The 21,670-nt window shown below is 36.3% G+C and overlaps 2 protein-coding genes across 2 annotated transcripts; one reads left to right on the top strand and one right to left on the bottom strand.

Moving 5' to 3' along the window:
* Positions 1 to 1,539: 1,539 nt before the first annotated feature.
* LOC127641773 (uncharacterized) lies at positions 1,540 to 11,478 on the bottom strand. Its single transcript, XM_052124639.1, has 8 exons — positions 11,413 to 11,478; positions 7,227 to 7,350; positions 6,651 to 7,034; positions 6,336 to 6,552; positions 5,922 to 6,148; positions 5,667 to 5,814; positions 3,726 to 3,835; positions 1,540 to 2,182 (listed from the first exon to the last, which is right to left on the bottom strand). Exons 2-8 carry the CDS (start codon positions 7,245 to 7,247, stop codon positions 1,874 to 1,876), a joined length of 1,416 nt encoding a protein of 471 aa, XP_051980599.1. The 5' UTR covers positions 7,248 to 7,350; positions 11,413 to 11,478; the 3' UTR covers positions 1,540 to 1,873.
* A 191-nt stretch (positions 11,479 to 11,669) lies between these two features.
* LOC127641772 (uncharacterized) lies at positions 11,670 to 19,810 on the top strand. Its single transcript, XM_052124638.1, has 3 exons — positions 11,670 to 12,295; positions 12,418 to 12,504; positions 17,478 to 19,810. The coding sequence occupies exons 1-3, from the start codon at positions 11,696 to 11,698 to the stop codon at positions 19,620 to 19,622; spliced, it is 2,832 nt and encodes a 943-aa protein (XP_051980598.1). The 5' UTR covers positions 11,670 to 11,695; the 3' UTR covers positions 19,623 to 19,810.
* Positions 19,811 to 21,670: the final 1,860 nt, after the last annotated feature.

Below are 21,670 nucleotides of genomic sequence, written 5' to 3' on the forward strand. Positions count from 1 at the left end.
CTTTATTAAGGTCATTAGTTATTAAAGCCACAGTTAAGCAAATGGAATTATTAAGATGTCAAGATAATGGTAGAGTTCTAGTAGAGCATCAGGGTTGGATTAAAAAACCAAATTGGGATTCACAAACATTGGATGAGGAGTCAAGCACTTCCAATGAAGACGAAGAAGATTAATAAAAGATGAGCCATACCCTGGGTGAAAGTGCTAGCCTAACCTCTCCCCAACGGGTGGCCCTCTACGATACGTAAAGTATCTGGGTTGAAGACATCTGCATTACACTTTAATGATATGATGGATGGTTTGATTATGTACTCCACAAGTCTATGGCAAACACAATTAAAGCGGAACCATCACAATCAAGCTGAACCAATTGGACATTTAGGATTATAACATGCTTATATATTAAAAGAAAATGGAGACAGGATCTTTTACTCTGCTCTCGAAACAATTTGAGTAGAGATGTTTGGTAATCTCCACCGGAGTGCGGTTGCATAATGGGGTCATTGGCAGTGCAATGGTGAGACTTAATTGAGTCACTAGATAGCATAGCTAAAGCGGCTGAATTATGAAACTGCACTCAGGGATGTGACTCTAAAAAAGTCACAAAGGGGGGAATATGTAGGAGATTTTATTAGGTATAATCAATGTAAACATTGTTAATTTGTACCACAGTTATATCTGACAGGCAAACATATAGTTTACTGTATGTGCATGAAGGCCTTAGGAATGTGTGTTCCATATATGTGTGACATTTGAAGGTGTGCAGAGTAAGCATTATGTAGGGGGCTTCCATGACTGCTGGGAGAATATATCCCTTCCAAAGGTGGTTCTGTTACTTCCTAATATGGTCAGACCAGAGTCTGATACACTGCAAAAAATGCCTTTCTTGAAATAATCAAGATTCACTTGAATCTAGTTAAAGTGAACTAAAATCAAGCAAAAAAATCTGCCAATGGGGTAAGCAAAACTGACTTGATAAGAATTCTTGAAAATAGCATAAATATCTAGTCACTGATAAATGCAATTAAATCTTAAAACTAGGCAAAATTGCTTAAAACTATGCAGTTTTTACTTATTATAAAAATTGAATAATAAATAAATTTAGCGAAAATTGCATTAAAACTAGAACATTTAATCTTAAATCTAGTCTCTAAAAAGATATGTTGGTCTTAAAACTAGCCACAAATGCTTAAAACTATGCAGTTTTTACTCATTATAAGAATTAAATAATAAATAAATTTAGTGAAAATTGCATTAAAACTAGAATATTTTATCTTAAATCTAATCACTAATAAACCATTGGTCTTAAAACTAGACAAACATGCTTAAAACTATGCAGTTTTCACTTTTTTTAAGCACTGAATATTAATTCATTTTTAGTGGATTGCTTTAAAACTAGAAAATTTAACCTTATTTAGATTTTCAAGATGCCAGACCTGAAAATAGATGAAAATTCTTAAAACAACCCAATAAAGAAATATAGTACAAATATATACATTTAAATAAATAATCAAACAACATATTCAGTTTTGCTGAACATTTATTAAAGAACATCCTCTTTAACAATTGGAGCACATAAAGCAGGATGAACTATTCAACTGACATAAGGAAGTGTCAGTGTCATAACATGGCACATAAACAGCAAATGTTCTGCATAAAAAGGCTATGCCTAAGCTGCATATTCCTCAAACAGCAATTAGTCAACTAATGTATTGCATTAATACAATTGATTCAAGAAAAAAATACTACTGAAAAAGCAGGGAAATCTCATACTAGCACAAATCAAGTGCAAATATAATGAGGAACAAACCAAAAAATAAAAAACAAACAAATAATCCATCACTGCCTCAGCCATACAGGTTTGCAACAGTATTTATTCCACAAACATTTTCCATTCATGAATGGCCTTTTTATAAGAGGGGGTTGCATCCTGCTCATGGAGGACATCTACCAGAACTTCTGTTTGCAACACAGACAAGAGTGTGGCAATACACCTGGGATAGGTCAGGTGGAATGCATAGTAATATGCCAGGAGGTAGAGAAGCCCCTCGTGGAGCAAATCTTTCTCAAAGGTTACAACTGGAGTTGTACCTACAACCACCATGCAGTTCTCCTCACCAACCAGCAAAACAGGGCTAGAAAGCACACGCCGGTGAACGAAGGTATCAGGGTCCTCTGAGGGCTAGAAAATCAAATATATAAATATAGAATTTAGACTACAAACACAGCAAAACAGCAAAATAAGTAGTCAAGTCACCTTAATTTATATAGCGCTTTTAACAGTATAGATTGTTTCAAAGCAGCTTTGATAACAGGAGATTACAGTAACAGAGATTGTTTTGGATTTACAGCAGATCTAGAATAAAGTTATTGTCCAGATAAAGTTAGTTTTGATTGATTCACTTGCGCTTACACAACACCGTTTTAACTGAAAACAGAACACTTTGATGTGTTGTGGCAGACCATTTGCATAACAGTGTTTGGTCAAGTAATGTTTGTTTCATTTGTTGTGGGATGGAAGTGGTTAATGAATAAATATGGAAGCATCACAGAGCAAGACACTTTCAACTACTCTTAATGTCTTTTGAGAGATGGGTTTTGCTTAAATATGCTCAGATTGTTTTTATTTTTAGTAAATGTTATAGTAATTTGGGTAGATAATCAAAAAAAAGCCACTTTTAAGCTATTTTAATCAGTTTCAGTTGTTGGTGTACTGCTTTGTGGTACTGAGGGCAGTATAAGTATGTGATTACATCCAAATTAAAACATTTATAAATAAAGACCATTTACATGTAACAGCATTTAAATCCTTTTAAAAAAGCCACCATTGACAGCTATTTAATTAACACTTTGATGGCCCAGAAAGGCAGGAAAGACAAAATTAAAATAGTGCATGTGACTAGAATGGTTCAATCTTAATTTTATGAAGCGAAGAGAATATTTTTTGTGCACCAAAAATACAAATCAATGACTTTATTCAACAATTTCTTCTCTTCTGTATCAGTCTCTGACGCGCAATCACGAGAGCACCACGACGTATGCGTGTGGAAAGCCGGGTCCTCTGTTATACAGCGAGATACATGTGTCGTCTCATCATCTGAAATATCCAAACTTTCAAGATGTGGCATGACAATTTCACAATCGATGCAGCACACACTCTCCTCCTGTTCAGTAGGCATCACTTGGCACTGATGATCTACACCACCAGCTCTTCATTGCTCTCTGTCTTTCAGAAGCTTGTGGCTGTGTTTGTGTTGCAGTCTCTTCCATCTCTTTTAGTTCGTTCTCTGTATATTCTGGTTTTAAAAAAGTGCAATTCATCCTCTGTTTCGAAATCTGCAGACATAGTTCTGAACTGTTTTATGTTGTGTGTGTGTCTTCCTCTGCTTGTAAACACAGCCGTCATCACCACACACACACACACACACACACACACACACAAGTGTATGCATCGTGGTGCTCTTGTGAGCGCGCGTCAGAGACTGATACAAAAGAGAATTAATTGTTGAATAAAGTCATTGATTTGTATTTTTGGTGCACAAAAAATATTCTCTTCGCTTCATAAAATTAAGATTGAACCATTCTAGTCACATGCACTATTTTAATAATGTATTTCCTGCCTTTCTGGGCCATCAAAGTGTTAATTAAATAGCTGTCAATGGACCCAATGGTAATAATAATATAATATAATAATAATAAATTATTATTACTGAAGTAAAACTCACCGTAAGAATGTGGAAAAGAGCCTCACTGATTGGGACCACTTTCTTGGGTACTGCAGAGCCAGATGGGAAGAGCAATGGCAGGGCAGTAAAAACAGCAATGGCATGTTCAACTAGTAAAAAAAAAAAACACAAGAGAGGAGATCTATATTGATATGCACTAAGAAATGTAACACTTTATAATAAGTCTACAGTAATAACATACTTGCAAACTATTAGTTTATAGTTAATTCATAGTTCATATATTGTAGTATCTACATGGTTAAAGGGTACCTATCATGGATTTTTGAAAATTACCTTTCATGTAGTGTGTAACATAGATCTAAGTGAACGAAAACATCCTGCAAAGTTTTAAATATGAAAGTTCACCGTATACAAAGTTATTGTCTCTCAAAAGTAAGAGTCGACTCTAAGTCGCTGATATGAATCGATAGACGAACGATGCATTTTCTCTAACTTTCGTACGTCACTTGTACAAGTTATTTGAATAAGACACGCCCACTCATTGCGCGCGCCAGAAAACAGTGAAAACAACATGTCGACGAGCTGTTCTGAAGTGCGAATCAAAAGCGAACTTTTTTTTCACTGCCCAGGGACGAGCATGTGAAGAATCTTGCTAGAGTTTATATTTACAACTATACCACACAGGTATAGCTACCTTGAGCTGTGTTCGCGTTATTTTAATGAGGATTCCTTTACAAACATAAATGCTTTCAAGTGTGGATTCGCGAGTCGCCTGATACTGAAGGAAGGTTCAGTACCAAGTTTATTTGGATCGGCTTCATCCTCCGAATCACAACCTGTAAGTATTATTAATAATTGTTGCTGTTATGAGTTGTGTGTTGTGTGTGTGTGTGTCAGTTACGCTCAACGCAGCTTAGGTCTCCAAGCTGTGTGTGTGTGTGTGTGTGTGTGTGTGTGTGTGTGTGTGTCAGTTGCTCAGCTCTTAGGTCTCCAAGCTGTGTGTGTGTGTTTTTTGAAATATGTAAAATGTTTGTCGTTGTTATTGGAGTTGTCATAAAGAATAGAGCGTATTGTAGTACTGCAGTGCTTTATCAATATGTAGCTTTGGGTTAACGCGAAAAATAGCTGACTGGGTCGTCTGACCAATCACCGCAGAATAGCGTCACGCAAAGGCGGGGTTTGAAAAATGAGTCGTCAAACGAATCATTTGGGAATCGCTGAGCAAATCAGGTAAAAATAAATGCATATTATAAGACAACAAAAGTGTTTTTTGTCATTGCATGCATGTAAAACTGTTGTTGGGGACTCCCAGAACAACATTAGGAACATTTTAAATGCCATAATAGGTACCCTTTAATATATTAATATGCTATATACAAGTAGTGAGTTCATTGTCAATGTAATTAACACAATTATTATTGTTTAATTAGCTCGTAGTAAAAAAAAAATTGATTGGTTATTAGGAATGGTAAATGGACTGCGCTTTCAACAGACCCATGGCCACTGAAGCGCTTTACATATTGCCTCACATTCACCCATCGGCGGTGACAGCCATGCAAGGCTCATCCAGCTCGTCGGGAGCAGCTGGGTTAGTGGTCTCGCTAATGACACCTCGACACTTGGTCAGGTGGACCCGGGGATTGAACCACCAACCTTCCGGTTTGTAGACAACCTACATGAACCACTGCCTCCCATTAGGAGTAAATAGTTTTCTTTAGATTGAGAATGGAAAATGTTATTAATTAAGCTTTTAACCCAACCTTTATTAGACATTAAATGCATTCATATTCAGTGTTCCTTAAAATGTTTACAAACAGATGTAAACAATAAAATACAAATACAATGAGCAGTTAACTAGCTAATAGTTTGCAAATGATTTGCAAGGACTTTATTACTGTATTTATTATAAAGTGTTACTGAAATTAGGTGTGTGGGTATTATCTATAAAAAAATCAATCAATCAATAAAATACAGCTTTACCTCCATTTAATGTCCTTGGAGGCTTCATGACTTTCTTCATGACACCATAAAACTGAACCTTGGAGTAGAAGGTCTCCCACCTGCCTTTCACCTCAGAAATGTATTGGCAATTGTTTGGCTCAATGATTCTCCGCAGTTCATCCATTGTCTGAGATAAATAATTATTACAAGTTATAAGAATCATCAACCTGTATGTCTGCAGTTAGGTAGATGATATGTTTTACATCAGTCTAAATTATGCTTCAGTGTACTCACATGGTCCAGTTCTTTGAAGCATGGGTATGCCTGTAATATTTGTGTAGGTCTGTTTTGCTCCTTCAAAGTATCTGAGTCGATGAAATTTCTTCTGGACTGGAACTCCAGGTCTAATAGATGAGTTACAGCAGCTTTGTTTGGCTTCTTTGATTTGTACATTTCCCGTAGAGTCCTGTAATGTCGTGCCTGTGTTTTCTGGGTGTCGAGGCTGGTTTCTGGACCATCGGCTATAATTCAGCCATACAATATAATTAGAATATATCATTGAACAAGATGCACAAAATCAACAATTCAAGAATGTATGCCACATAAAAAGAAATAAGGCAGAATTAGGCTTACATATATTACCAAAGATTATGGTATTATTTATTCCAAAAATTCAATACATTTTATAGTAAATTTTGATGTACATACATGCTTCATCGATGCTGTCATTGTCTTGCCGTGGGGTGCTTGATTTTGAAGGTGGTGATAGATGAAGTGTTGATGCACTGGAATCAGCATCATAGTCACTTGCCACTGCAGCAGAAGGTTCTTTGTCCAGACGGGCTCTCTTGGAAGGAGGGTGTTTGGCCTTCACAGGACTTCGGATATTTGAAAGTCGCTTCATGAGCTTTTTGGCAACAGAGTCCTGTACAACAGAACAAAATCATCAATGAACAGATTTGAAACAATTTAAGCAAAAAACATGCTTTAACTATAAATATTCAAGTAAATAAAGTCACTTACCCACTCGTGACTAGATCCAGTTGACTTATCTTTTATCATAGAGTAGTATTCCACTAACCGCTTTGCCATGGCAAGAACTTCATGTTTAGTGGGGTATTTGTAGTCATCTGAAGAGGCTCTTGCAATTGAGATCATATTTGTCATGGTATTTCGGATGAGCCGGCAGAAGAGCTCCTTTGATAAGGTGACTTCACTCTCTTTTCCAAGACGCTGCTGCTCAAAGTATGCTCGTCTCACGTGTTGTAGTTCACTATCAGTGAAGAGAACGTATTCTGGGCTGGGTAACTTCAAAAACTTTGAAGTGCTGGGGTCATCTCGGTTTGAACTTTCATTATTTTCATCATCTGCTGATGAACCTTGGCCTTCAACAGGAATCGTGTGCCCCTAAAATACAAATGTATACTGTACATTAATCAAATCAGAAAAAATCATTTTATTTTCAGAACATCTCACTTGTATGTGTAAGTGTTAATCTTTAACCACACCAACTTACATATGGTGTGGCTAAAGTACTGAAAATGTAATTTCCACTAACAGGTTAAAAATATCCAAAACATAAGTATTAAGTAAAATTACCTGTTCTTCCTTATGAGTCATGAGCCAAATGGCTTTGCTCGCAGGAAGTGCTCAGGACCAGGAAAGAGATCTCGGATATCATCTCGTGAGAGAGTTGGTAAAATCTCTTCCCCAATGTTAGCAGCTTAGATTAGAACACATGTAAATATGTTAGTTAGAATAGCTCAGGATTCTAAGCGTTATACTTTCTATGCAGAACTTTTCAGATATTTTAAAAATATATTCACATCATATAGCTATTTAGTTTACCAAAATAGAGAAATTTCTGTTTTGTAACATGGACCTAACATGGCAGAAATATTAAATCTATTAAATGATTTGTGAGTAAAAACCAGGCAATAATGATAACAGTTTCATAACACTTAAGGTTATTTTTGTTAGCATCAGTAAATTAATTAAGTATAATGAAAAAGCAATAAACAGTTCTAGAGCATTTAACAACATTGGTTAGTAGTACAAATGTTCATTGTATGTTTGTTATGCAATAACCGATGTTAGTGTAAACACATTTAAATAAAAACATTTAGGTAACACTTTATAATAACGCATGATATGAATCATCAGTTAGCCTAAGCATTACTAAATAGTTAGGCTAATTCATAATTTATAAAGCACTAATATACATTAATAAGAAGTTTATAAACACAGCTATAGGCTAAATTCTTTATTCTTTATTTATAAGCATATCTATTATGTTTAATAATTGTATTTTCATACTTTATTAAAGTTGTCATGAAATGGAAGTTGAGATTGTCCTTTTTTCCTTATTGTGACATATATCCGAGTTAAACGGCTTCTGAAATTAGAAAAAAAATGAAGGGGCGGGGCTTGATTTCATCCTTTGGGAATTGATTGGATCGTTGGAGGTTGGGCGTTGCTAACAAAATGGAGGCAGATTTGAATGCCAGTTTACAGTCAGGTGTGGAGATAGCGTCAGTCACAATAGCCACACCCACTAGTAGGGCTGGGCGATTTCTCTCCCTAAAAAAATCTGCGATTTTTTTTATAAAAAACTCGATTTACGATTTGATTCGGTTTTTTTTTATTTTTTTAAATCAAGTAGAATTTCTATAACACTGTGTGTTGAACTGATAATCACTCTTTTGGGTGTTAAACACAATCTACTTAATACAGACAACTTCATTATAAAGAAAAAACACTATTCCAAAAAATATATGATCATAATCTATGACAAAAATGCTGTTATAAACTAGATTAGTGGATAATTCGGCAGTAAAATTTAGTCTAGAAAAATCCCAAGTGCACAATAATTGTATAAAATATGAACATTTAGTAAAAAAAAAACATTTAGTGGGGATAAGAACACTAAATCTGGTAAAACGTTACACATTGCTCTTTGGTCAATTATTATATAGCCTAGTCTACTATAATTATTAAAATTGAGACATGTCTTAAATGTATAGCACAGCTGTTAATGAGGCAGGAACATATGATAGATAGGACAGAACAAGAAAGATTAATAACCTTTCATTGTGCAAAAGTATTATGATATGAAAGGCTCCAATACCGCCAAAAGCGCTTATGCGCATCCCGTCGCGCAGAATGATGCGCTTGAAGCCACACGGAGTTACAGCGCGCAGCGTGTCGAGTCCGCATTGAAGAGTTCAAAGCACAAAGGAAAGACATATTGATGATGCGTAGTGTATAATATACAGTATCTATCTATGCAATAGTTTATTGAGCCTTTTCTTTTAACAGTTTTAAATTTCAGTTACTGTGCGCATGAAGAACAATTATAGTGCTCTGACTCTACTCTAGTGTTGTGATCTAACAGACACCGGTAGAAAGTAACATGATTTAGTTACAGCAATAAAGTCCAGCAAGATAAAGTTGTTTTATGCGAAACCATAGACCTTTATCTACAGATCAAGTATAATAACAGTAACATTTAATCATCTTAGAGAGAGTTTCATCGTGTTGACTGTCACCCGAACTGCGGAAACTCTGAAGGAAGATTTGGCGAATGCAAAATGTATGTACGCTATAGGCTGAAGAGGGGGAGAAAAAAATCTAAAAAATCGATTTTTTGAAAATATGAATCGATTTGACCTACAAACTCGATTTTAAAATCAAATCGATTTTTTTCCCAGCCCTACCCACTAGTAATAGGTTTTGACCGGAAGAGAAGAGAAGCCCTTTCGAGGGGAGAGGGATGGGTAATGTATTTGATTAAAGATTATAAGGGTACATGAATTTAAAAAAAATAATGAAGTGCACATATAAATCATTTATAATAAACTACAATATTACATATAAAAATATGAATGGTAAAATTTGATTTCATGACGACTTTAATGATCAATTTATCATTTCTAAATTAGTACATTATTTACAAACCAGTTATTCAAGAGTTGTCAGTGGTTCATAAGATCAGTTAGAATGTGCAAGTAAATGATTAATAAACTATTAAAAAGGAACATTTATACATATTATTATTTAGATGTGTTAAAGGGATACTCTACTGGTTTTTCATATTAAACTATGTTATTCCCTTAACTAAGACGAGTTGATACTTACCTCTCTCGTCTCAGTGCGTGCACTAAATCGCTGTCTTGCCGTGAACCTTTGTTAGATCTTAAGCCCTGTTCATTCAATACGGGCCAAGAGAAGCGACCAAACACCTCCACGCTTTCCCTATTTAAATACAGTTACTAGAGTAGTGTAACTCGACCTAGGATGGTGAAACAAAATAAAACGTCGCCGAGACGAAGTGCTCCCAAGCACTTGCAATGGTATTCTGCCATACAATATAGTTATCCATTTTACACGCTTAGAAAAGCGTAACGTTTTATTTTGTGTCACCGTCCTAGGTCGAGTTACACTACTCGTGTAACTGTATTTAAATAGGGAAAGCGTGGAGGTGTTTGGTCGCTTCTCTTCTTGGCCCGTATTGAATGAACAGGACAGAGATAAGATCTAACAAAGTTCACGGCAAGACAGCGCTCTAAAGCATTCATTAACACAAATGTCTAAATAATAAGAATTTAAATAGTTTATTAAAGCATTTATTAACACAAACACACTGAGTAACTGTTACTACGCCTATATGTCCAAATAATATGAAATGTACCTTTAAATAGTTTATTAATCATTTCCTTAGACTTTCTAACTGATCTTATGAACCACTGACAACTAAATAGCCGGTTTAAATAATGTAATAATTTAGAAATGATAAATTAATAATGAGTAAAGTATGAAAATACAATTATTAAACACAATAGATATGCTTAAATCAAGAATAAAGCATTTAGCCTATATCTGTTTTTATAAACTGCTTATTTAAAAAAAAAACTTGCATCACAATTAAGTGATTGTGATTGTCAAAACATTTGGTAACTAAACAGAATTTTATTAAGTTTAGTGACAACTGTTACATAGTACAATAACTGGTCTAACTTACTGTTTTCTTATTATTGCTGACACAAATTTCAAGATTTCAATTCTTGTGATTTGATTTTGATCTAGATTCAATATCGATTAATTTGGATAAATCACCTAGGCCTGATTCTGTAAACATACAGAGCCCTGTCAGCTGGTATTATTATTAAAGGTTAAAAATAACAACTATATAATATAATACATAGCCTAATATATAAATACAATGCGTTTTTATTACAACAACAATGTTATAATATTTTAACGATATAGGTAAATATATATATATATATATATATAATACGTAATATAGTGCACCTATTTAGCTAAATATTCCTCTCTATAGCTAATTTTTCAAGCCAACTAACGTGCTACGGTCATTACACGGCTTTCCTGAGGTAACTTTAGAGATAGGTTCACGTGCCGCTTGAACTGAGGCACTAACGTTACTACAACAGCAGTCACATTTACAAGCGCCAAAACAGTTTTTATTGTTTGAATTTCGTAATAAAATTGACAGAATATGAGAGCTGATGATTCGTTTAATATCAAAAGTAACCTGCTCTATCTTTGTCTGTCTGTGTCAGTGTCCTCTTCGCGATTTTTCTCTGTGTGAGAAAATGAATGTGGAGCGAGAGCGTGCTGAATGCGTCAGAGTATGTTAGCTGTCAGCTAATTTCATTCCGTTACAGGTTGTTTCCAGTAGGAAGCATTTTCGATAACAATTCAATTTCAAATACACAGAATGGCCAATAGAGGAAATTGCAACACATTTTTACAAATGACTTACCTTTAAGAGTGGAAATCGCAACACCATCAAGTCCATCCATGGTGAGAAACTGGCGGTAGGAAGCAGGAAGTGCCACTGACTGAAAGTGCTCCTCAATCGCTGCAGGTGGCGCGTTGATTGCGCATGCGTATTACAAAACGTTATGCGTCACAAGATCAACGCGTGCGCGGTTCTCTTCCTCGTCCTGTGTTGGCACGTTGGTTGCGAAGGAAAGATACGATTTTAGACTCGACTCTTCGGTTTTATCTGAGGTACAAAGCATGCTTTAATTTAACCAGAAACAATGATTTGGCGCTGCGTCATTTGTTATGTATTTGTGGCTCTTTCTCTCAAATCTTTATTGAGTCACATCAATTTTGCACATAGTCGTAGTCCAGATTTCCGCCTGGTTTGTGGAATAGATGGGTGCACTAAAGAGTACAGAGTCTACAACTCTTTTTGGTATCACATCAGACGAACACACTCACAATATCTAGATGGCGTGGGTAGCAGATCACATCGGAGAGAGAGGTCAGCCATTGAACCTAGAAGAACAGTGAACGGCAACAACTTGTGGGCATATAATGTTAGTGGACCAACAGCGTTGGATACTCAGGATACTCGCAACTCAAGTAACAGTTCGGATAATGAAACGACATTGGGTAGTAATGTGGATCTACAACCGTCTCTTTCTGATCCTGTGGAACATTTTGTTGATTTTGATGCGTTTGACACTGGTGAAACAGTTTTCGCTGGCTTAAGCAGTAACACCGTTTTACAGTCGCCTCAGAACCCGGACCCGCAGGATGTACCGAATGAAACCTCGGATTCGAATCCCTCTCTACTCGGTCCAAACAGGCCTTCAGATGACTCCTGTTCTTCACGCCTCCCCCAAGAAACCACGGTAAATTAATAAGTTCTTATGTTGTTAATATCATATCATAGCAGTAGCAGTAACTTAGTCTCTTATTTAACTGTATTATACATTCAAGTATTTGATATTTTTAATGTTTTCTTCGTGTTTAGAATGATGAATTATCGAGTGATGATGTGCTATCCAGACATGCCACTTCTATTGTGATGACTGCTAGAGAGAAACATCATCTCTCACAGGTAAGCAAGGGTGTAACTTTGGTTTGAAAAGTGGGGGGACACAAAAAGGGGGATTTTTTTTTTTCCGATTTGAATCCCATTTCCTTTACATACATTTAGGGACTAAGATCCAAGAAATAATTAAGTTGATTATAATGATAAATTCTGCCAAAAATAAAAGTAGGCTACTATATAACAAAAATATTTCTTACTTTTTTATTGTTTAATAGGGGCCGATTGCCAAGACTTGATAGAATAATTTTATAAAGTCAAAAATGTTCAACGTTAATGTTTTGTGTGTAAATAAAATTGAAATTATGTGAGACCCAATTTCAAATGTAATGTCAAAACAATATAAAGACAAGTTTTAAATAATTGTTTAATAGCATCTTTTTATGAATGAAGGCCAGTATATCACTGATATTAATATAGCTACTGATGTCTTGATGAAAAGGATTTCCCCCCCAAATTTCAAAATATTCAAAAATATAACAACAAATTTGAAAAGGCTTCAAAAATATAACAACTTTTAATTTAAGTGAACTTTAAACAATCCTCACATAAACCCATAATAAATGTCATATTTACCTGTGCGCTTCCTGTCTAACAGGTACGAAATATACAGAAATTGAATAAGGTTATCAAATAGTCTGCACTGCATAAATTATAAATTAAATATAGATTAATCCTTATTAAAGCTTGTTCTTTAGACAAGATCAGTGAGTAATTTGCTCTGTTCCCCTTTGTTCTTTGGTTAACTTTACTGACAGACAGAATTGGCTGCTGTCCCTTTAAGATCTGTCGCTGATGACAGGATTTTACGCATTTAATTTTCTCATTTACTTGTGATGTTCATTTAAGATTTTATTTAACTCGTTTAAGACTGTTCTTGTGAGGATACAATTGACAAAACTGACATTTTGGCATGTGTGTGTTGTTATTCAAGCGCGAAAGAGAACTGGATTCTGGCTCGCTGTCTGTGAATGTCCTGACGCACACGACGCACAGACAGCACGCCAGAATCCAGTTCTCTTTCACGCTTGAATAAGCGTGATACCTGCTCATTAGAACTTTCAGTGAGCTATTTTTAGTGATAACACAGGCTATCTCCTGCGCCTCTAGAGGTCACAAGCGGAGGAGAAAACCCACGTAATATCAAAATAACAACAGTAACACCGCCCTCGCGGAGAGAGCACTCGCTGCTGACGCTACAGAGGTTGATTCACTCTCCGTCTCTGTTGTGGATGTAACCCGATCATTCCGACGGGTGAACATCCGTAAAGCCGCGGGTCCAGACGGCATTCCGGGCCGCGTCATCAGAGCGTGCGCGAATCAACTGGCTGGTGTTTTTACGGACATTTTCAATCTGTCCCTCTCCCTGTCTGTAGTCCCCACATGCTTCAAAACATCAACCATTGTGCCTGTACCGAAGCAAGCTATAATCACATGCTTAAATGACTGGCGTCCTGTTGCTCTGACCCCCATCATCAGCAAATGCTTCGAGAGGTTAATCAGAGATCACATCTGCTCTGTTCTGCCCCCTCTTTGGACCCATTGCAGTTTGCCTACCGCAACAACCGCTCCACTGATGATGCCATTGCATCTACAATACACACTGCTCTCTCCCACCTGGAAAAAAGGAACACATATGTGAGAATGCTGTTTGTAGACTACAGCTCAGCATTCAACACCATAGTGCCCTCCAAGCTTGATGAGAAACTCCGGGCTCTGGGCTTAAACAGCTCGCTGTGCAGCTGGATCCTGGATTTCCTGTCAGGCAGACGTCAGGTGGTTAGAATGGGCAGCAACACCTCCTCATCACTGACCCTCAACACTGGAGCCCCGCAGGGCTGTGTTCTCAGCCCACTCCTGTATTCCCTGTACACACATGACTGTGTGGCAACACATAGCTCCAATGCCATCATTAAGTTTGCTGACGATACGACGGTGGTAGGTCTGATCACTGACAATGATGAAAGAGCCTACAGAGAGGAGGTGCACACTCTGACACGCTGGTGTCAGGAGCACAACCTCTCCCTCAACGTCAGTAAAACCAAGGAGCTTGTTGTGGACTTTAGGAAGAAAGACGGAGAACACAGCCCCATCACCATCAATGGAGCACCGGTGGAGAGAGTCAGCAGCTTCAAGTTCCTCGGTGTCCACATTACTGAGGAACTCACATGGTCCGTCCACACTGAGGCCGTTGTGAAGAAGGCTCACCAGCGCCTCTTCTTCCTGAGACGGCTGAGGAAGTTTGGAATGAACCACCACATCCTCACACGGTTCTACACCAGCACTGTAGAGAGCATCCTGACTGGCTGCATCACCGCCTGGTACGGCAATAGCACCGCGTACAACTGCAAAGCCCTGCAAAGGGTGGTGCGAACTGCCAGGAACATCATCGGAGGTGAGCTTCCCTCCCTCCAGGACATATACACCAGGCGGTGTGTGAAAAAGCTCGGAGGATCATCAGAGACTCCAGTCACCCAAGTCATGGGCTGTTCTCACTGCTACCATCAGGCAGGCGGTATCGCAGCATCAGGACCCGCACCAGCCGACTACATGATAGCTTTTTCCCCAAGCAATCAGACTGTTGAACTCTTGATCTATCAGGATCAATAATTAGCACTGCACTTTATTAATCTATAATCTCACACTGGACTGTCAACATATTCTCCTCAATACAACTGCTATATATATATATATATATATATATACACATATATATTTCATATACTCCCACTTATTGTATTGTATTGTATATTCTGTTCTATATTCTGCATTGTATATAATTATTGTGTTGTGTAAGTATGTGTACATCTGATTTGTAAATTGTTTTGTGTAAGTATGTGTACATTTGATATGTAAATTGTTTTGTGTAAGTATGTTGTTTATTGTAATTGGTATATGTCTCGTCACTGTCATGACTGCTATGTTGCTCGGAACTGCACACAAGAATTTCACCTACTGTTGCACTTGTGTACATGGTAGTGTGACAATAAAGTGATTTGATTTGATTTGATTGATTGAAAATACTACAGTTACTGTGTCATGAAATGCAATTTTAAGAGTGTTTCAGGTAGGGGTGCACCAAAATATCGATATGGCGATATCTCACGATATTTACTCCCGCGATCGATTCTCGATGCGCACTTGCCAAGTATCGATCTTAAAAGCCGTTATAAAATGCTCTATTCATTATCCGAGTTGACTATCATGAGGCACACACGCAAGGTCTCTCGCTCGCTCCCTCTCTGCCGTGCGCGCGCTATATGTTATGCGCGCAGTATGTTCTGTCTCGCATCGCGCTCTAGATTATGGGAGATTTGAACTAATTTGCGGCCATTAGGGAGACGCTATCAATATGCGGGAGACTCCGGAACTTCCAGGAGACTTGGGATGTCTGGCTTTGCAAAAGTCCGCTACACGGGAAACACGACCACATGCACAGACACCTCACGCGGTATCACCCGGAGCTCTGTGAGAAAGCCGTGGTTGGTGCTGGCTCGAAGCCGACACACCTCGGCGTAAACATTTTTATTACTACTGATTAGGGCTGGGCAATATGGCCAAAAATTATCACGATAATTTTTTTTTTATATCAGTCGATATCGAAATTTATCACGATAAATGTGAAATTTTATTCAATTTTTTTCAAATTTTAGTTTCTGCATGTGCTAATGGGGGATATTGTTTCAAGTCTTGAAACAGGTTTTTGTTGCCTGACTTTGATGGCTCCCGATCCCGTATAAGACATAAGATTGCGCTGCCAGTGAATGTCATAACTGTGACACACACACACACAGAAACATGAGCGCCAGTATCGTCCGCAGAGACAGCACGCCAGAGTACGGTTCTCTTTCGTGCTTGAACTTACAATAACACACAATTATGGCAAAATGTCCATTTTGTTGAGTATCTTAATAACATAAAAGCAGTCTTATGATGAACATGAAGAGTTGTGAGAGAATGAGGCGCGTGTGAAAAAATGCAGGGTGCTGTTGAGCTTGGGAGGGCTCAGAGACCCACTGCCCCACTGAGTGCAATGACTGGAATCCATAAGATATCCAACCTGTCAACCCAAGCCATTCATTAATATTCAACATATCCATCTCACGTTGACTTAAAATAGCCTAGAAACTCATAAATAAAATAATGAACATATATTTATGAGTTAGAATTTTAAGATTGATTAAGTTTATCTAGAGTTCTCTCTTTTCAAGTGGTTGAATATTGCCCCTACTGTGGCCCACCTGCTCCAGTCTTCAGTGTCACATGATCCTCCAGGATCTAAAATGCTGATTTATCATCTATGTTGGACACAATTGTGCTGCTTAAATTTTTTTTAATAACCTGTGATACTTTTTTATTTTATTTTTTTTTTTATTTTTGGATGAATAAAAAGTTAAAGAACAACATTTCTTAAAATTGAAATCGTTTGTAACAATATACAGTACCGTTCAAAAGTTTGGGGTCAGGTTTTTTTTTCTCTTTTTGAAAGAAAGTAATACTTTTATTCAGCATGGATGTGTTAAATTGATTTTTTTAAAAAAAGTGATAGTAAAGACTCTAGATTTCTATTTTGAATAAAAATGAATGCGATGCCAGCTAAACATCGTGATGGCTGACAGGTATGGAGATATTATTGTGTCTTTATTACATGCGAGAAAATAAATGATCTGAGAGAGAAAAAAAGTTTGAGAGAAAAAGTTATCACACTGATAGCAAAAAAGCATTTCATGAGAGAAAAAAGAATATTTGAGAGAAAAAGTTTTCATATCAATAGCAAAAAAAAATATTTGAGACTAAAAAAAGTTTTGAAAGTATTTACAGACGTCGTCCATCGGCCCAACCCTAGTGTGTATATATACTCATCTTCTGTTTTTTATTTTTTTATTTTATAAATACAATATACCTTACAAAATGCCCTTTCATTCAGTGATATTGTAATGTTCAGTGTATCTCCCAACTAATTAATGTTCTTTTTTTTTCAGAGCGGTGTGAATGATGTTGTGGCAGCGGTTCAAGAGTATCAAGCTCAGTTACTGAACAGCTTGAGGAGTCAGCTACAAACAGTATTCCACAGACATGCAGGAAGTGAACTTCAGCAAGAAGCTTTGGGACTCTTTGACTCCTTTAAAGATCCATTTGCTGCAGTTTCAACATCATATAGACAGGACAGTGTCATAAAAGAAAAATTCAATTTTGTGGAAGCAGAAGAGGTTTCAGTTGGATTGGCAGTATGTTGTCAGAAAAGAGATAAAAGAAGAGATCTCGCCATAAAAAACAAATGTTTCCATTATATACCCCTGATAAAGAGTCTTGAACAATTACTGTCTCATCCAAAAGTCTTTGCCATGATAAATAGTGGATCCAAGAAATGCAGTGGTGGATATTTTTATGACATCATAGATGCTGAACTCATGCTGTCACACCCTTTATTTTCTTCTAGACCCTCTGCTTTACAGATAATCCTTTATTCGGATGAAATCGAAATTTGCAATCCCCTTGGGTCTCATGCCTCAAAGAATAAATTGCTCATGTTTTACTACACTTTGGGAAACATTAATCCAAAGTACAGGTCAAAATTAGCTTCAATCCGCCTTCTTGCCATTGCGAAGCATAGTGAACTCTCAGAATGTGGAGTTGATGCCATATTGGCAAGATTGCATGAGGACTTGGTAAAGCTATATAATGGTGTGAAAATTCATCTGGCAAGTGGTGAACATGAACTATATGGAGCAGTGGTTTCCATTTGTGGAGATACTTTAGCTCAACATGAGTTGTGTGGATTTAAAGAGGGCGTGGGCTTTGCGTACAGTAAATGCAGACATTGTGAATGCTCTTTTGAGGACATGCAAATGTTTTATAATGAAGATAACTTTGAGCAAAGGACCCTACAAAGACATATTCGACAGTGCAGTGACATTGAGAAAGCCAGCACTGAGTATCTCAGGAGTAGCCTTAAAACTACATACGGAATAAACCGAAGGAGCAAAGTAATGGATTTCCCTGCCTTCAATTTAATCCAACAAACACCTCAAGATATAATGCATGTCATTCTTGAGGGCATTGCTCCTTTGGAAATTAAGTGTATGTTGAAACAATTGGTTCTTTTGGGACAACTGAACCTAGATGCTTTCAATTCTGATATCATTGGTTTCCCATACTCTCCACAAGATACTAGAGATAGACCTAGCCCTATTGCGTACAGTACATTAGCTTCCAATGACAACAAACTGAAACAGTCATCAGGTCAAATGCTTGTTTTACTCAAAATATTGCCATTTCTGTTGGATGTGATTAGAGGTACTGCTTATTTATCATTCATTCTTGAGCTTCTGGAGATAGTTCAAATTTTGTTTTCACCTGTTATTTGCCTTGAGACTATTGACAAGTTGAAAGTACTTATTGAACAGCATCTTAAACATTTAAAGGACCTTTTCTCAGAGAACAACATTACACCTAAACAACATTACTTGATTCATATTCCATCCCAGATTAAACTGTTGGGACCGATGCTACGTCACATGTGCATGAGATTCGAATCCAAACATTGTTTTTTTAAAAAATGGGTTTCAAAAGTAAATTTCAAAAATGTCTGTAAGTCCTTGATTAAGCATAACCAAATGTTTGAATGCTGTCAGAATGTAAACAGTTCCGACCACCCTATTTTTACCAGCGAATGTGTATTGGGACCAGTATCAGAAGTAAAAAACATGCCATATTTAAAAGGAAAAGTAAGGGACTACTTTGGAGTTGATCAGATAAGTCATGCAGTGTCTGTTAAGTGGATTACTTTGAATGGTAACAAATACATTCGTGAAAAATCATTACTTGTGTGTATGGCAAATGCTAGTAGCCTACCTGAATTTGGACTTGTGAAGAACATATTTGTCATAAATTCATCTTTGTATTGTTTTGAGTGTCAGATGTTCAGTACAGTCTGTTTTGACAGAGACTACATGTCTTATAAAATTGAGGTTCCCAACCTGGCAGAGGCAACTGAACTGGTAAATGCAGACAACCTTGTAGACGTCACACCGTATTACAGTTTCAGTCACAGGGACATTACATATGTCCCTATGAAGTATTACCTTGGAGATGTAATTGAATTACATAAAGCCTCAAATGTGTGAGGCAGTTATGGGGTGTGTTCTATAAATTACAAACTACTTTGGCCTTATTTATTTTTTTTGTCTTTCATTTATCATTGTGATGTTTTGAAATATTCTTGGTTCAAAACAAGCTAAGCTCAATCAACAGTAGAATGTTGATCAAACCTTTTTAAGAAGAAAAGAAAAAAAAGATTGTATAACGATGCATAAGTATGCACATGTAAAGTGCTGTCTGTTTTGACAGTCAGCTGTGAATAAAAAAATGTATCAAAAATGTATATGATTGTTCTACATACATGAAATTCAGTGTTGTATGTTTTTGTTGATATGAAATTTAGTAAATCAGAATCAAACCACTTTTTGACCAAGTGTTTGTTCACACAAGCAATTTGTCTTCATTTATTTTTTAAATACCTGAACAGACACAAACCGAGATGACTATCAAAACAAAAGCATAAATCTTTGAGCTTTCTTAATTAAGATTCTTGAAATTAGAATTTGTAGGGGTACTATTATTCTTAAAATTAGCACAAATATCTAATTGAACATGCACAAAAACTTGCACTTTATAACTCTAACTTGTTTCTAGTAAAATCTACCTCAAAATGAGTTAAAATGTACTTGTCAAGACCGAAGAAGACCGATTTTCTTATATTAAGATTTAAAGTCTAGTGTGCAATGCATTATATAAGACTTTTTATCTTTCATGGCAAAAAACAAGATGTATTTTCTAGTAATAAGTTTTTTTTCCTTTCTTAGATTTCAGTTTTTGCATGCATGTTTAAAAAAAGGATAAGCCCAACCTTGTTTGTGAAAATGTATTTAAGTGAATGAAACCCAGAGTTAGTGAGTTGCTCTGCAGGCCGACTCGGCTTTATTGGTTGCAATAAAGTCTAATATTCTGAAATCAAAACCTTAGAATTTGAGAGTGATTCTTCATAGATTAAGGCAAAAATCTACAACATTGGCAACACAACAAATTACTAACAAAAATGTTTAACTATATTGTATGTACGTTTCTTTAACTTCATGCACTTTTAGCACTGCGAATTTCTAGAAAGTAAAGTCTCGTTACAACATTTTTCAAATTCATTATTTAATTTATCCACTAACAGTGTTCAATGGTATATGTACATGTATCAGTGGAGATTTTCTTTTTTTTTTCTTCTGAAAGTCGTGTAAATTCCCATCACAGTGTCGTTTCCAGCACATCTCAAATTCTGTTGTGAGTTTAAAATAAATCTCTGCTGGAAATGAAACGTTTATAGTATTTTTCAAATAAATTGTCAGACTCCTTTATCTTGCTGAAACTTATTCAAAGCTAATATTTGATGTATCTTAAATACACATAAATAATATTTTCACACTTTTTGTGTAATTTTGCAAAATTACAGGTTAATTGGAAATGACTAAAATACTGCTCAAAAGTGATATTTACCTTAAATTTTCTACAATTATCACTTGTCTTAGTTCATTTTAGAACATTTATATTCTTATATTTTTAATAGAAATTATTTACACACAATAGATATTGAAATGGTTAATGTTTTTTTAGATCATCATCATTTTTAAAACAGATTTTTAGTTTATTGCAAGTCTGTTTGTTGAAAGTTTATTGAATGTATTTGTTATTTTTTTATACAAAAAAGAAGACTTAAAAGATAGTTTCAGGAACAGTTGTGTGATGATTTATATGAATCAGTGAATCCGTTTTTGAACCATTTCATTCAAATTCCTTCTGAACAAAATGTTTAGTTAGAAGTGTCATGTTTAGTTAGTTACTCCCCAACAATGCTGACCACCATGTGATTGATCCTTCATGTCCCACCAAAGGTTTCCATGACTTTAACATCTCTTAACACACACAAACTCGCAGCAAGAGCTGTACATGTCAGAAGCGAAAGACAGTAAGCTCTGAAAAACATGAAGGCCATTACAAATCTCATATGTGTTTTGTGAATTTATTTCAGGCTGAGTAAATCTGAGTAAAGAGATGGAATCAGTTATAAAGGACATTAAAAACACCACGCAGACGAAATACATGGATTACGGGGAGAACCCAGGGTCGC

The sequence above is a fragment of the Xyrauchen texanus genome, unplaced genomic scaffold, assembly GCF_025860055.1.
Source record: "Xyrauchen texanus isolate HMW12.3.18 unplaced genomic scaffold, RBS_HiC_50CHRs HiC_scaffold_160, whole genome shotgun sequence".
Classification (NCBI taxonomy): domain Eukaryota; kingdom Metazoa; phylum Chordata; class Actinopteri; order Cypriniformes; family Catostomidae; genus Xyrauchen; species Xyrauchen texanus.